Here is a 16,738-nt window from a genome sequence, read left to right as displayed (position 1 = left end):
AGAATTTTCACAGTTTTACCACTGCCAATCTCCAGCCTCCACAGTTGAAAAGGCCAATCATGCCAGTGTTCTTATGAGGCTAATTTAAATTTGAATTCAGTATATAATTATTTTTTCAAGTATTCTCAGGCAGAAGGGTAATGTAATTGCCTGCCTAAGGCTGTAGTGAAGAAAATTTACGGACATCAGGACATACAAATTAATCTGATAATTAAGGGTAAGTGAGAGCATATGTCAGTTTTACCATATCTTAATGTATTTTGTTGGTTATGAGATGATTCAACTGCAATTGGGTTTGCAAATTTATTATTTTTCTGACACATTGACTGAATTCCTGACACTTGACGCTGACCATGCAAATTCATGGTGTGTTATTTTCCCTTTTTCTTTAAAAAAAAAATATATTTCAATCGTGCATGTGCAGCAATGCACTTTTCAATTTTCATTATTCAGCCCTTTATGGATATATTATCGTGGGGAAAATATATTTAATTAAAAAATATTTAAAATAATTTAAAATTAAATTTAATAAATTGTAATAATAAAAATATTAAAATAATTTAATAATATTTAAAATAACGTTTTCTTTTTTAAAAATAAATTTAATTTTCCAATATTAATGCCACACATATTTGTAGAGATTAGCACTCATGCACTTTCAAAGTGTTGCATGTTATGTTGATGGGGACCAAGAAGTGGTTTCCAATTAATGCCCACATCAATTAATTATCAAGACTTTTTTGACCAAATCTGACCCATTTCATTTTTTAAAAATATTAGACAATATCTATTAAAAATTCAAGCTCAATTAAAAAACCTTGTGTTAGGATTAGAGAGACTAATAAGTTATAAAGAAATTCTAAAATTTATAAGTAAACAATGTTGGTTAAGAGGTCAGGAAGATTTTTTTTTTTTATTTTTTATTTTTTTAACGATATACGAACAAAATAGAGTAGAGTAGATGCTCAACTTTCAGGTTTATTAAGAAAGGTCCATGGTCCAAGCCTAAGTAGTAAGTGAACAGACAACATGCTTCAAGCCGAAGCCCATGTAGTACAATAGATAAAAAAAAACAAACACCACAATAACAAAGAAACAAACTCAACCAATTGGTTTCACCTCACCATCAAGAATTCAAGATAATTGCAGTTCAAACTTGCTCCTCTAATGGCATGGTCCGAGCTTCCAACGTCCCTTTCTCACCTTTTAGGAAACGACAGCTAAATGGGTGTGATAGGGACCCGACCACAAGCATTTTCGTTTGTTAAATCAAACTGTTAGTTTCGGCCAATCAATTTACTATTTCAATTCGGTTATTTTTTTTTTTATTGAATCTATTAATTAGTATTTTCGGATTGATTGTCGATCAAGTTTTCAATTTTTTTTGGATTGTTTCTCAGCTCTGTTGCAGGAGGAGCCTTCACTGGAATCTTTTTGCTTTCTTTAAACGTGGCTTGTCAAATCAAAAGAATAAAAAGAAAGACTAAAAAATGGAATGGGTTGGTGTGGGAAGGTCAGGTCTTTTGAGGTTTCTATACTTCTAACGAACTCTAGAAGTTAACAGACTTTCCACGTTCATGTCCTCTTCTAAACAGCATGAGCTGCCAGGGAATTGGTTCTGGGTCATCATTTCTAACTCTTCTCACTCATATTTTATTATCTTTGTGTACGAGTTTTGTGTATATAGAAGGTTTCGAATCTCACTTGCAGCTCCCACAATCCTTGTTGTCGGCAACTTCCGGATCCAGATCCAAAAGGGTCTTCTTTGTCACTGATTTTGGTGCTAGAGGTGATGGTGTTAGTAATGATACTCAGGTGATAATCTTATCTTATATTATCTGCTTATTTGTTTACTTATTCTTTTTCTCATTTTTTTAAGCTGAGAAATAATTATTTAATTACTTTATTTGAATGGTTTTTAATAATGGGTTATGTGAATCTTTCGTGTTGATTTTACACAGATAGGAAACTATCAGATAGTCACTGTTAGTTCCTCTTTCATGCAAAATCTTTCTGCTATCTCAAATTATTTCAAGGATGTTTTAAAATGCCCTCGTGTGTATTTTTATTTTCTGGGTTTTCAGGCTTTCAAGGATGCTTGGAAGAAGGCTTGTTCTTTCCCAGCAAGAACAAGAATTGTAATTCCAGCTGGAATAACTTTGCTGGTCCATCCTGTTGAATTGGCTGGGCCTTGTAAATCAAGAATCACCCTTAATGTGAGAACAAACAGTTAGATTACTCAATTTTGCAGCCAATTTAGCTTTATATTTGCATTTTTATGCTTTTTCTATTTGAATATGACTGTCCTCTTAGTCATGTTATTGGAATTGTAATTTAGTAGATCTCTGGTACTATTGTTGCCCCCAAAGATCCTGCTTCTTGGAAAGGTCTGAATCCTCGTAAATGGCTATACTTCCATGGGATAAACCACCTTACAATAGATGGGGGAGGAACAATCAATGGTATGGGACGGAGATGGTGGGCTCGATCTTGCAAGATCAACCCAAAAAAAGTATTGCCATTCATTCATTCTCAGACTTCATGTTTCTCAATACGCATTTTAGTTTATGCAAATTTCTGAATCTGGCTTTAATTTTTGTTTGTGGCAGCCATGTCGACATGCTCCTACGGTTAGTGCAGCTTACATACATTATTGGAGCAATGCATTTAGTTCTGTTAAATTTATTTCTTTGTGTTATACTTTCTCTTCTAATTGTGGCCCAAACTTGTTGCTTTTTTTTTAATTTTTTTTTATGGACTTAATCTGGTATCACAATTGCACTACAGGCAATGACTTTCCACAAGTGCAAGGATTTGAGAGTTACGAACCTTCAAATTGTCTATGGTCAGCAAATGCACATTGCATTCACTAATTGTATCCGAGTTATGGTATTCCGTGTTTTGGTGACTTCACCTGCTTTTAGCCCCAATACCGATGGAATTCATATCAGTGCATCCCGTGGTGTCGAGGTCAGAGATAGCATAGTCAGGACAGGTTGGTTATTTCAAAAACCATCATGTTGTTTAAGCTTTACAAATTATGTTCACCTCATAAGCATGTAAACATCAGTAGTTTCACATTTATATCAAGAGTGGAAGGTAGAACTTTGGTATTCCAGTGTCCTTAATCTGCCTTCTATAAGCTGCTGCAAAATAAAGGATTACATAGTGTAAGTAATAAGAGGAAGAATTTTGAATTTAGGTTTTTTAAAAAATATATATAAAGGAATCTAGGATTTGGGAATAAATGGGTTGGCTGAGTTGAACATGGATTATAGGGATTGCTATTTTTTGAATTTCACTGAAAGGTCTTGAGAAAACCATTTCAAGAATTAAGTCAAGGAACAACAGCCAAATGGCAAGTTGGAACCACAAGTCCAGCATAACATAATTTTCCGTCTCTTCATAGATGGAAAGTACATAATATACAACTTTGGGCCAGGGAAACCACACATGATTTAACTATGCATCACCCAATCTAATAGCATCATTTTTGTTCCTATGATGTTCCTTCCTTCAAATATCTCAAGTTTCCTATGGAGTTAAGTTGGGTTTCAGTTTATTTATTAGTTTTCTATTGAAAAACAAAAAAGATTTATAAATATAAGGGGGTTATGAAATTCAAGTTGGCAACTCTGTCCAGAATATGAACATTTTGAGTTCTTGGACTTGTTGTAGCTATGAGTGGCATCAAAAAGATTTTTATTCCATTCTGCATTATGCCTGGGCTAATAAAAAGCTCTAGTTCGCTAGAGTTGCTGGGATGATGCAGGAGCAAAGTTTTCGCTATTCCAATTCCATGTGATTCAAATGATTTTTGAAACCTTCTGGGAAGTTGTTTCTGATATTTTTTTGTCTTCAGCAGCATGCAATACAGACACTAGGCTTCACATATGCATTCTTGTGCTGCATTTTTCATTTCATAATTTTGATTATATGCTAAATTCGGCATCCAGGAGATGACTGCATCTCCATAGTCAGCAACTCCTCACGGATCAGAATCAGGAACTTTGCCTGTGGACCAGGGCATGGCATAAGGTAATGACAATTGAATATAATCTCTAAGGATTATATTGGCATGAATATTTTTTTAACTAATTCTAATATTCATCTATTAGCATTGGAAGCCTGGGAAAATATAACTCGTCATCAAAGGTTTACGATGTAATGGTGGATAGGGCATTCCTATCCAACACTGATAATGGGCTTCGAATAAAAACATGGCAGGTAATTTCCAACATCTCTCTCTCAAAAATGTGTGCTTGTGAAAATGGATGAGTTGATGTTTTGAACAAATGAATTCATAATAAATGGGATCTTGGTTTTTTTTTTTTTTTTCCCCTTTTCACTTGATCAGGGAGGTAATGGTGATGCCAGTCAGATCAAGTTCCAGAATGTTTTAATGGAAAACGTATCAAATCCAATTATAATAGATCAATATTATTGTGATTCACCACTTCCATGTGCAAACCAGGTATGGAATTCTTACCCTCTTTGAGATTTACTGTGAAAACTACAAAATCATTGAATCATTTGGCTGGTTATAATGTTGCTTCCTGGATTGCCCATGTTAACACCATTAGTTGGGATGACTATGTCTTATCAGTAGTCTAGAAACACAAGGGTAGTACTAATCTTAATTAAAAGAAACTGTATAACCTTATATTCCATGGAATGCAGACTTCAGCTGTTAAAGTGGCGAATATATCCTTTATGCACATCAAAGGAACTTCAGCTACAGAGCATGCTATAGTATTTGCTTGCAGTGATTACTCTCCGTGCGAAGGGTTATATTTAGAAGATATTCAACTAGTGTCATACACTGAAGAAATCACAAAATCTTTTTGTTGGGAAGCCTATGGCTCAAGCGTGGGTCTAGTCAGTCCCCCTTCCTGCTTCTCATGTACTGAGAGCTTCATTAAGCAGAGAGTCCCATCCGACTCCCTACTGTTCTTCTGAAGAAAGGCTGCACCATTTGAATTGAACATGTACAAAAATCATAACCAGAAAATTATTATTGGTCCAAGAATCTTGTTGGATCCGATTCTTTGTCAAGAAGACATCGAAGGCATTCCATATTATGGATCATGCCATGGTGAAGAATAATTTATTTCTAGAACTATTCTTATATTTGTTTCTCAAAATTTGCTGATGCCCTTGTTTTATATCGCGGAGAGCATCAGATGGGAAATGATCTGTAAATAGTAGAGACGTCAAAGACTTGAGATTTGATCAAGTATATTCATTGTATAATCTCATGTGACATTAACAATGCCTGAGTTTATCAAAGATTATTAAGTATTTATATAAATGGAGAAATTTGGCACAATAATATTTCACTGTTGTATAATCTCACGTGAAATACAAGCAAATGAGGCAGGCATATTTCACTATTGAACTTCATGTAATGCAGTTCTGTTGCTTTTCTCTTAAAGCTTTGGGTTCAGGATCACCTGCCTCAAATGAACTAATAAATTGTAAAAGTGAAGGGAAAATTTTTGTTTTGAGTAGAATTATTATTAAAATAATATAAAATTTTTAATTTATAATGATTAAGAATTAAATTTATTTAGTGATTTGTTACTTAATAATTATCAGCAAGCAACAGAATTTAATGGCTAATCTTTCATAAGTGGTATTATTAGTAATAATTCTTTGTTAGTGGTATTTTTAAAAAATAACATTATTCTTTTGCCCTTTGAATTCTATTTAGGAGCCTAATTCAACAAATTATAGTTTTGAAGATAAATTTAATATTATTGATTTAAATCTTATTTTTAAAAAAATAATCTTAAAAAAAATTTGACTTTTAAATAAAATTAAATAAAAAATTATCTATATATCATACTGAACGCTTACCTTAATATAAATAGTTAAAAAAAAATAAATTATAATATTTTTTTTAATAATTTTGCAAATAATTATAAACAAATAGGTTCTATTGTTGAACTTGTCTGCGCATGCGAGTATTAGTGACGCGTCGCCAGCTGCATTATATGTGTTTGTTGGGGTCAATATATATTAATATTAAAATTAAATTAAAGTTCAATAATGGTAACAATATGCCATTTATTATTATTATTATTATTTTTACCTTCAAAAGTGAAAAGAGTCTCGAATTTAGAGCACACCATTTACATATTATAAGATAAAATTTATAATAAATACTATTAAAATTCACTAATTATTATTCAATTTATTAAATCTGTATTTTATATATATATATATATATATTTTATAAATAAATTATTTTTAAAAATAAATTATTTTTAAAGATAAATTATAAAAATCTTCTAGGTATTTTAAAAATTTATATTTTTATCTTATTTTTATTAATTATAATTAAAATTTAAATATTATAAACAATTTTAATATTAACAAATTAAATTTAATAATATTAAAATTATTTTCAAAATTATAAATTCTGAATTTGTACAAGAGATAGTACTTTCAAAATGTTTCAATTAAGGACATACACCAAATAATTAATTAGAAGGGGATTTGAGAACAGCAAATTACCAAATTGGAATTGGACATACTCAAAAATAAATAAATAAAAGTATTTGGGCACTTTTAGCTAAATTTAAATTACTCTATTATTAGTTCTTAAAATAAAATAAATAGTCTTTTTCTACAAAAACCTAACCTCTTCTTCCTCTAATCATCTTCATTAAATACTTTCATTTATTATAGAATAGAGACCTTTTTTCTAATCTCCATTACTACAATTTGGCTAAAATATTTCCTTGATAATTACTAGTTTTCAATTTTGTTTTTCCTTTTATAATTACTAATGCATATAGATAGTTACAGTATATTTTCAAAGTACACATATATATTTTCTATTAACAAAATTTAATTTAATAATATTAAAATTATCTATAAAAATATGAAATTTTAAAGTTAAAACTTCCACCAAAACTAAATAACAAATATTAAATTTATAATCTCCTATGACACAAAAGGGCCAAAATATTAGACTCATTTATAATATATTCTCTTCATCCACTTTTATCTGTTATTTTTAAAATTTTTTTATTTACATTAAATACAATTATAACTATTTTTTATAATTTTTTAAAACAAATCTTATTATTTCTTTTACTTTTAATTAGATAAAATAAAAAATAATTTAATCAAATTAATAAATATTTTATTATAATTTAAATAATATAATTATTTATATAAAAACTTTAAATGATGGATAATAGTAGAGTTTATTAAATGAATATATGGGCAACTATTTTATTTTGTTTTATTTTTAAATCATATAGGCAACAACTTGCCAATCCATATCTTAGACAATTAATGTAAAGCATATGCAAGTTGTCCTATCCACTAATTTATTAGGCAAAATGTGTGCAAGCAATGTACCTAACACTCTACAGTTGGACATTTAGGATTTTAGGTATAGATGCCATTCCCTTTCTTCATTATACTTCAACCCTACACTCAAATTATTCAACTACTTCTACATCAACCCACTTCATTTTAGAGTTGACCCTTTTACCTATCTACCAATATAACTTTAACTTTACATTATATATTAATCAAATATATAACCTTAACTGGCTTTGATAATTTATATTAATAATATATATATACATACATATATATATATATATATATATATAGAGAGAGAGAGAGAGAGAGAGAGAGAGAGAGAGAGACCTCGTCTTAAGCCGCACGTTTTTGAATTAAATGGTTCTTATCACATGCGTGCAGTTAATTCAATTATTTGGCAATTATTTTTTTCCGGTCAGCAAAGACTGCTTTCTTTTTTTTTGACGGAGGTCAGCAAAGACTGCTATAATCCTTATTAATTGGGCACTCCATATTTTGCTAATTCAAAACTCTTAAAATTTATTTTAGATATTATTGAGGAATTGTTTAATTATTTTATAATTTTTTTTTCAATGAAAATTTAAATAATAATGCAAAGTTAATTGAGAAATATACCCTTTTTAAAATAAAAAATTTTAATTAAAAAAATGAAATTTAAAATCTCTTATAATATCAGCTGTTAATGCAATGTTAATTACAAGGATATATAATTTCGTATAGTATTGTTTTAAGATGCTATTCTCAGCGGATAAACTTTCCAGAGATGGAAATTTCTGAATTTTGCGGTACATGTGTAATAAATGCAAGTTCTTATCATCTTTTTCTTTTGTATCTCCAAGAAAATTTTAACTGAATTTTCATACCAAAAATTTTGAAGTCTTAGATTGAGTTTTAGAATTTTTAATATTCCAAATGTCTATAAAAATTTAATTCTTTAAATTTTATAAATATATGAAATTTATTTAAAATTATTTATTAAAAAAATTATAATAAAACTTATAAATTATCTATTAAGAGAGAAAAATAATTAATAAGACTTAACTCTTAATATAGTAAAAGCATTGAATAAATCTTTTCAACTAAATCAACTTTCATTGGCGCATATGCTTATCTTTTATCTATGCTTATCTTTTATTAGGGAGAAGTGCTCTTTTAGCAAAAAAATAAAATAAAATAAAAGATTCAGTTTTTACTCATTTAACAAATAGCACCTTCTCATCATTCTCTTCCATGCATATATAAGGAGGCATATGGGGCGTGAAATGTGTATATTATCATCAAGAAACAATAGATGGAGGCTAGCTTTCAAGAATCAAGAAGATTAAGAGAAAGAGAAGAAGCAATGATGAAGAATAATAGCTCCTTTCTTTCTCAATACCACAACTCCAAGCCTTTTGAAGCAAAAGAAGAAGCTCCCAGTTTCAATAAGGAAGATAGAGCTGTGGTGAGGCCTCTGGTTACAGAGAATAATAAACCAGCACAAAAGCTAGAGAGCAAGCCATCCATGGACATAAATGAAAGTGCAGAAGCATTCATCAAGAATTTCAGGAAGCAACTTTTGATCCAGAGGCTCGAATCCATCGAGAATTACGAGAAAATGCTAGAAAGAGGTCTTTAACTTAACCCATGCCTTATTATATATATATATAGGTTGGATTTGTTTCATTGGCTGTGAACTTGTTATCTCTCTTTGATGACCATATATATATGTGTATGTTTGAGAGATGAAACATGTATAAGAATCGTGACAACAATAAAATATACCTTATCATCAATTGGGTATTAGAATTTCTTGGTTCTCTATTAAATATAATATATTGCCTTTATTTCCTCTACCTTTGGCTGATTTCTTCTATCTTCTCACTCTGGGTATTCGTAATTCTGGCTTTTGTTCTTCTTCTTTTCTTTGATTACCTTTATGAGATCAAAAGAATAGAATTCTATGATGATTAGTGATCCAGCTCGTTAATTTGAAACAAATGAATTTCAAAAAAGTTTTATATTTGCATCTAGATATGGATGAATTAAGAGTGAAATTTGAATTTGATGACACATAAATTTTCTTTTAGTTGACACAAGCAAGTAATGAATTCAGATTAGGCTAATTAATATGAAAAGATCTCATTTTCCTGTATTAAGGATGGCCTTTGTCTTTGGCTATTCAATTAATCCCAATAGCCCTGAAATTTTCCGGGCTTAGAATTGGCAATGGAATGGAGTTTTCTGAATCCCAGAACTTAAAGAAATCATATGATTCTGTTTTTAGAGGAAAAACTACTGATTTCATTACACCAGAGGATCTTAAATCAAAGAATACAAGATCAAGAATTTCTTGGGGGACCTCCTGAATCCACAGTAACAACAAAAACCAATTTTAGCTGGAGAGTTAGCCAGATTTTCTGGGAATCCACCCACACTTCACACTACCAAAATGCCTTGTTAGAAGACATAATCGTGGATTTTTCTTTTCATTAAAGTTCTAAAAACTTGATCATTCTTTAATTCAGTGATTAAAGTAAAAATAAAAACTGTCTAAGAAGCAGTTTTTAATATGAAATTTAGGTGGATTATTGGCAATAATTGAATTTTAAACCAAACTTAATTAGGAGCAATAAATCATGTGAAAATTTATAGCTGGCATTTTTAAAGTTATTTGTTCCAATTATTCATGTAATTAGACAGCCAACATGTAACATGTAAAATGCATGGCCATTATATACAAAATAGCATTTAGAGTATTCAACAATAATTAAACCTTAATCATAAATTAGTTGGATTGGTTATGTGAGTTTTTTTTTTATTCAACTCTGTTTGAAATTAATTTCGCGTTAATATTTAAAATTTGTAAATATTTTAATATGACTTTCCTCCATGTTATTTTAGGCTTCATGTTTTCTTTTTCACTCCTTTCTATCATTATTTTATTATATTTTTGTATTAAAAATTTTAATTCTCTACATTGTCCATGACCAAATCATTTTGATCGATTCTCTCTTATTTTATTGCTAAGGTGTGTTACATTCGCTTTTTGGTAAATGTGTTCATTCTTAATATTATCCATTATCGTAATACTAGATATTTATCTTAATATCCACATCATTTTTACGCTCATCTTGTAGATATGTTGTATCTTAGATACCCAATATTCACTTTTATAAAGCATAGCTGACCTAATCACAGTTTTATAATACTTAACTTTCATTTTGTTGGGGATCTTATGAATGTATAACACACCTATTGCACTCTTTTATTATGAGTACAAACTTAATTATTATTCAATTCTTTTAGATAATATAACCTAAATACTTGAATTGGTTGCATTTTTGTATCAAAATTTCGTCCAATTGAACCTCCCCTTCATTCTTTCTATAAGAGCTAAATTCATGATGCATAAATTTCATCTTACTTTTACCTAGCTTAAAACCCCTACTCTCAATAGTCCTCCTTCACAATTCTAACTTTTCATTCTCATTCACTAAGATATAATATTATCTGCAAAAAATATGCACTATGTGACATCACCTTAAATATGGTTATTTAACTTGTCCTTGAGTAACTATGAGGGGAACTTATCCTTGAGTAACTAAGGTAGGCAAACAGGTATGAACTTAGCAATCTCTGGTATAAACCCATTGTTGTGGAGAACTTGTTATATATCTGAGATTGACTCCTTCCTTTTCTAGCACCTACCAAATAATTTCGCTTAGTAATCTATCATATGACTTTTCTATGTCATTGAATATCATGTGTAGGTTCTTCTTCCTCTCCCTATAAATTTCTATTGATTTTCTTAATAGAAAGATAGATTCTATTGTAAATCTACTAGGCATAAAGTCAAACTTGTTCATTGATACCTTTGCTCTAGTAGTTTATATAACTTTAGATGTCTTCTTTATTTTTAAAGATAGAAACTAAAGTGTAACTATATTTAAAAGTTTAATTTAGCACTTGGCACCCATCTTTAATGGCATCCATTTGACACCTAAACTTTATAAAAATAAAATTATTTAATCAGATGAGACTTGTACATGCTTTAATTTTTTGTTACAATTTTATAAAGTTCAAAATTTAATAATTATACTTCTAAAAATTTATGAATTTAACAGTTACATTTTTAAAAAAAATTAGGTATTAAATAAGATATAATTAAAAGTAAGATGTCAAATAACTTATTAGACAGTCACTATGCCACATGTTTTTCTGGTATATGCATGCATTTACGTTTCAAATTAAAAGCCAGAACCATTTTCCATTGTTTTGCTTTTTCTGGTCATAAAAACTAAAGATTCTTCTTGTTATCTAATTAATAAGAAAACTGATTTTATCTTTATATTAATTGTCATCAATTATTATAATTGTAATTATGTAGAAGCTTAATAACTGTTTTTGTCATAATTGTGTCATTGCATTAATTTTTTTTTTTTTATTAATTTTAGTTGCTATATAACTCCGCCTAAGTAATTTGCGCTTAGCCGATCCCAAGCCAGGATAAAGAAGGAGGGTTGCGGTAGGTGACAACCAGCGTAAAAATTCCGTCACACCTTATGATATAGATTCAAATGAAATAAACGTTGGGACGTCCTTTAGGTGCCAATTGAGGATAAGTTGAGAAAAGGGAGATTGAGGTGGTTTGATCATGTGAAGCGTAGACATACGGAGCATCCAGTTAGACAAGTAGAGCACATTAGGTTAGAGGATAGAAAGAAAAAAAAGGGTAGACATAAATTGACTTAGAGGAAAATAGTACAACATGACCTAAAAGCATTACACATTTCTGAGGATCTAACCCAAAATCGTTTAGAATGGAGAAAGCGAATCCATATAACCGACCCCAAATTTTTGAGATAAAAGCTTAGTTGAGTTGAGTTAATTTTAGTTGCTATACGTATATATATATATTTACGAGACTGCATTAAATGATTATATGAATGCTGCATAATATTAGTGGAATATGCTAATACACGTATTAATACCTATATTGTATCTGTAATTCATATATAGAGACTTCCGCTTATATTTGTTCATAAAAAGTGTTGATAAGGGAGAGCACAAAATCTAGCTAGTCATGCATAAGATTAAAACATAATTGATCAATTAAATAATATTTATTAAATAAAATAAATAATTCTTAACGGTTTCTATTTTAAAATATCTAAATATTAATTATATGTAACGTTAAATAATAACTCACATAAAAATTATGTATTTATACATTACATTCATTAGTAAATTATATTATATTATGACATTTTTTCATACAAAATAATTTCAATCATTAATAAAAGATAATTTTTTTAAGATTTTTTTAAAAAATTTTTTCCTAACTTTTAAAATTTTTTATGAAAACGTTTTTCCTAAAAAATTTCAAAAAAAATTAAAAATATTTTTAAAAAATTTTTCTAAAAAGATTTATGAAAAAACAATATTTAAAAAAAACCTAAAAATCACTTTTTCAAATAATTTTTTTTTTATAAAATATTAAGATCTTACTCATGTGACTCAAATGGTTAGAATCAATAAAATTTAAATTATTTTTATGAATAAAGTAATTTTATTATATTTTAAAAAGATAAAAATAAAAACTATTATTAATGAATTTATATATAAATAAATAAATAAATAAATTATTTTTACTTAAATATAACAAAAATTAATTAAAAAGTGTATTACTAAAATTGGTGAAAAAATCTTTAAATTAAATTAATTAAAAAATTAAATAAAAATTATTTAACATTAATTAATAATAATAATTTAAGATTAAATTAGTTAAAAAATAAATTTAAATTATAATTAATATATTAAATTAAAAATAAAAATTATATATTATCACCACGCATATTACTAGTATTTCACTAATTTTTTTTTTAAGTAAATTTACTAGGAATGACAATCTACGTTGAAGTGCAAGACATTTGCGTTTACCTTATTGGTACCAAAAGACCCGACCCAAGTAAAAAAGAAACAAAGGAAACTAAAACCAACACATACACAAAACATAATAAAGACCACACCCCTTAGCCCCACAATTTTATTGACAAATTACATCTATTGCTGGCCTCTATACAACTCTCTACTGCTGGACCACCTGCTGGATCTGCTGCTTGTTATGCTGTATTGTAGGCAGATTCACAAGAGAGCACGTTCGTGCCATCTCTCCAGCTAGAGGAATCACAGGCAGACTATCACAATTGCATATTTCAATCATGAATCCATCTGGGTCATGGAAGAAGAGTTGATCCACATGGACTCCACCTTCCTCCACCATGGCTCGCACGTACTTGATTTCCATGTCCTTCAGCTTCTTCTCCACTGCCCCCATGCTTTCACACTGTAACATAAAATAATAACAAGTTTGTCAGGTAAAATGATTATTAAGTCATAAATTCACCTAATAAGCTAACACTTTGTGGTTTCTAGCAACTTCCACATCTTTTTCAGGATTTATAGTCTTTAGAATCTTTTATATTGATACTTCTTTGCTCATCTGCCATTAGAGAACAAAATTTAGATTATGACTCTTTAGGCAATCTCTATTGCCAAAACTTGGAAAACCCAAATTTTCTTCTAATAGCGGACAAAATGGTCCCAGGCCCCCCCATCATTGCCCTGCATAATTATGATAGTGAGAAAATTGAGAGAAATAATTGAGAACCCAGGCCTTCATTCATAGAAAGTAGAGAGTAAAGAGAACTACTGTATACGTACCTAACTTTCTTGACCTTTAATACTGCATAGCAAAACTTCAGAATCAGCAGGTTTAGTGTCAGATTAGTCATGTTTTTTTTTTCTCAAGTAATCAACGCTATAGGGACCAGGAGTCTGTCAGATTATGGAAACTCCAAAATGGTCATCCAAATTGTAGAAAAGTTAGAATTATATTCAATTTGGAAAGTAAGAGATTATCCCTGCAAAACTTGCAATAGCTGACCACTGTACAGGAAAACTTGCAGAAAGGCCAATTTAGCTGCTCACCACTTTGCCAAACTCTGTTTTAGCAATCAATTGACCTGTAATTGGCTAGTGGCCTTTCCCAAAACTCTTGATCATGTTTGTCAGCTTGATGCCCGAACAGGGCCATGTAATGAAATTGCAGTTCCAAAAAAAAAAGGTATAGAAAAACATGATTTTCACTTCCAGCATCATGTTTTGTCCTTTTGTGCTTTTTTATTATAGGATTCCTCCACAAGTTCCATAACAAACAAAAAAAGCCACTAGGTAGTGACCTCATGAAGCCTGAACCAAATAAAATATGTCTTTTTTTTTTTTTTTTTTTGTTGAATTGCTATGTCTTGGTTCATTGTTCATATCTATAATTACATCTGATGCCTCCAAAACAACAAAAAAGAATCAAATCAAAGAAAAATAATCAATTAATATTAATATATGCCCAGTACAAATTTAAAATCAAATTGAAACCTTAAAAACAAAAGATCAAAACTAAATTGAAAATTTATTTTTACCTGGAAAGAAATATGATTGTCTTTGGGATTAATATTACTTTTCTTGGGCATGTTCTTTGGATCTTCTGATTGCAATAGATGAATTCCAATTCCATAGCCAAATAGCCTACACATACAGTCATACACTCAAATATATGAATAAACAAAATCACAGATCATAAAATTGAAAAAGAAAAAACAAAATTAACTTCAGGAAAACCCAGCAATTAGGTTAAGATCTATGAAAAAAGCAAAATTACCAAGCTCCATCAAAGTCAAAAGATCCTGGCCTCCTAATTGGCACAAACCCAAGAACATTCTGATAGAAATCAATGGATTCCTCAACTGATCTGCACAAAAGCGAGATGTGATTCAAGGACTTGAGATGGAGGGGATTTTCCATGCTCTCCTTCATTATCCAAGAAAACAATGCAAAAGGAAACGAAAGAAATTAAGAAAATTAGATTCTTGAAAACAAATGGTGGACTGCAAAGAATCAGGCACAAAATCAACAAAGAGACGAAAAAAAATCAGGAGAAATCAGCCAAAAAGATAGAAAAGAACAAGAAAGAGAGCTGCCGAGACAGTCACAGAACTGCGAATTGCAATGAAAAAATGGTAGGAAAGTGGTGCTTATTTATGGACGCAGTGGGGTATATTCAAATGTGCCACGTGGCGTGCAAGCAATATCAAACTATTGATGACGACGGCACGTAAATCTCCGGTGCTGAGTTGGATTAGCATCAATAGCAATCTAAACATGGAAATTATTAATTGGGTTTGGATTCCACGTAACCACCAACCATCATGCCACAATCTATAGTTTGGAAAAATTATATATTATTATGTTATTTTATGTAAGGTAATTTATATGAAATAATAAAATAATAAAATATAAATATATTTATAAAAATAAATTTCTTAAAATAATAATTATTTAATAATGAACCTTATAAAAAAATTAAATAATTAGTAATTTTTTTAATAATTGAATTTATTTATTCATTAATTAATTAACATAAAATAACTGATATATTATGAAAATTACTGGTAATTGATTTTTCATAATGTTGAGGATTAAAAAAAAAAAAATTTTTTATTAAAAAAGAGAGAATATAATAGAAATATAGAGAAATAGAAAAAATTGATAAGAGAGACAAATAAAATAGAGAAAAAAAAAGGAGTCTAGTATGGATACAAGTAAATTTATCTATTATACTATTTTGATGAGTAAATTTAGGTAAAAACACTTATTTTAAATAAATTTATTCAATCAAATATCCAATAAATTAAAAAAAAATCAGACTTTTAAAAAGTTGTCACTATATATTTCTTTAATTTTTTTATAAAAAAATCTCTTTTTTTTTTATGCAGTATAATCTGCTTTTGAAAAGATATTTAATTCTGTTATAAGCTATCTTGAGTGACTATTGATAAATATTTTCACCCGTGATTATATATATTTATTTATAGAAATATATTTATATATGTGTTCAAATAAGTTGATTTTATCTTTTTATTGATGTGATTAAAATTTTTAAAATATTAAATTAGCTTAATTATTAAAGTATAAAATTTTTTTAAGGTCGTATGGTTATCATAATTATAAGTTTACAATATTTTATTTTATAATTATAAATTTAATGAAAAAAATTAAATTAATTCTATGCTTTATTTATATTTAATTAAAATTAAAATATTTGAATAAAATTATAGAAAATCTCGCAAATGTTTAGTGTTTTTATGTTGGATGGCCTTTTCAAACTCCTTTTAAAAAAATTATATTATTATTTTAATATTTTTAATTAAAATTAATCGAATTTAATTTTTAAATATTTTTTAATTAATATATTTTAAAAAATAATTTTTAAATAATAATTTCATTAATAATACAAATCGGCTTTTATATATAATATATTATGTTGGGCACCTAGAGTATAAAAATAGTGGCAATT

At 28.7% G+C, this 16,738-nt stretch overlaps 3 protein-coding genes and 1 long non-coding RNA gene across 5 annotated transcripts; 2 read left to right on the top strand and 2 right to left on the bottom strand.

Annotated features, from left to right (window-relative positions):
- The first annotated feature begins 1,074 nt into the window (after positions 1-1,074).
- Positions 1,075-5,332, top strand: LOC110659206 (probable polygalacturonase At1g80170). 2 transcript variants are annotated; one of them, XM_058148853.1, is made up of 10 exons: positions 1,075-1,276; positions 1,401-1,815; positions 2,085-2,216; positions 2,342-2,512; positions 2,610-2,630; positions 2,788-2,995; positions 3,957-4,038; positions 4,119-4,227; positions 4,358-4,474; positions 4,681-5,332. In XM_058148853.1, the coding sequence occupies exons 2-10, from the start codon at positions 1,597-1,599 to the stop codon at positions 4,957-4,959; spliced, it is 1,338 nt and encodes a 445-aa protein (XP_058004836.1). In that variant the 5' UTR covers positions 1,075-1,276; positions 1,401-1,596; the 3' UTR covers positions 4,960-5,332. The 2 variants fall into 2 exon arrangements, with proteins under 2 accessions (XP_058004836.1, XP_058004837.1); XM_058148854.1 differs by having other exon boundaries at positions 1,098-1,276; positions 1,412-1,815.
- A 3,172-nt stretch (positions 5,333-8,504) lies between these two features.
- Positions 8,505-9,132, top strand: LOC110659195 (uncharacterized). Its single transcript, XM_058148852.1, has one exon. It carries the CDS (start codon positions 8,636-8,638, stop codon positions 8,960-8,962), a length of 327 nt encoding a protein of 108 aa, XP_058004835.1. The 5' UTR covers positions 8,505-8,635; the 3' UTR covers positions 8,963-9,132.
- A 4,015-nt stretch (positions 9,133-13,147) lies between these two features.
- Positions 13,148-15,408, bottom strand: LOC110659186 (glyoxylase I 4). Its single transcript, XM_021817053.2, has 3 exons — positions 15,044-15,408; positions 14,805-14,910; positions 13,148-13,672 (listed from the first exon to the last, which is right to left on the bottom strand). The coding sequence occupies exons 1-3, from the start codon at positions 15,196-15,198 to the stop codon at positions 13,415-13,417; spliced, it is 519 nt and encodes a 172-aa protein (XP_021672745.2). The 5' UTR covers positions 15,199-15,408; the 3' UTR covers positions 13,148-13,414.
- On the bottom strand, positions 13,828-14,798 carry LOC131180875 (uncharacterized). Its single transcript, XR_009149550.1, has 2 exons — positions 14,050-14,798; positions 13,828-13,950 (listed from the first exon to the last, which is right to left on the bottom strand). It is a non-coding gene; the product is annotated as an uncharacterized LOC131180875 (long non-coding RNA).
- Positions 15,409-16,738: the final 1,330 nt, after the last annotated feature.

This window comes from Hevea brasiliensis, chromosome 6 (genome assembly GCF_030052815.1).
Source record: "Hevea brasiliensis isolate MT/VB/25A 57/8 chromosome 6, ASM3005281v1, whole genome shotgun sequence".
NCBI lineage: Eukaryota > Viridiplantae > Streptophyta > Magnoliopsida > Malpighiales > Euphorbiaceae > Hevea > Hevea brasiliensis.
Note: the sequence above shows the minus strand (reverse complement) of the source record. Positions and strands in the feature narration are given on the sequence as shown.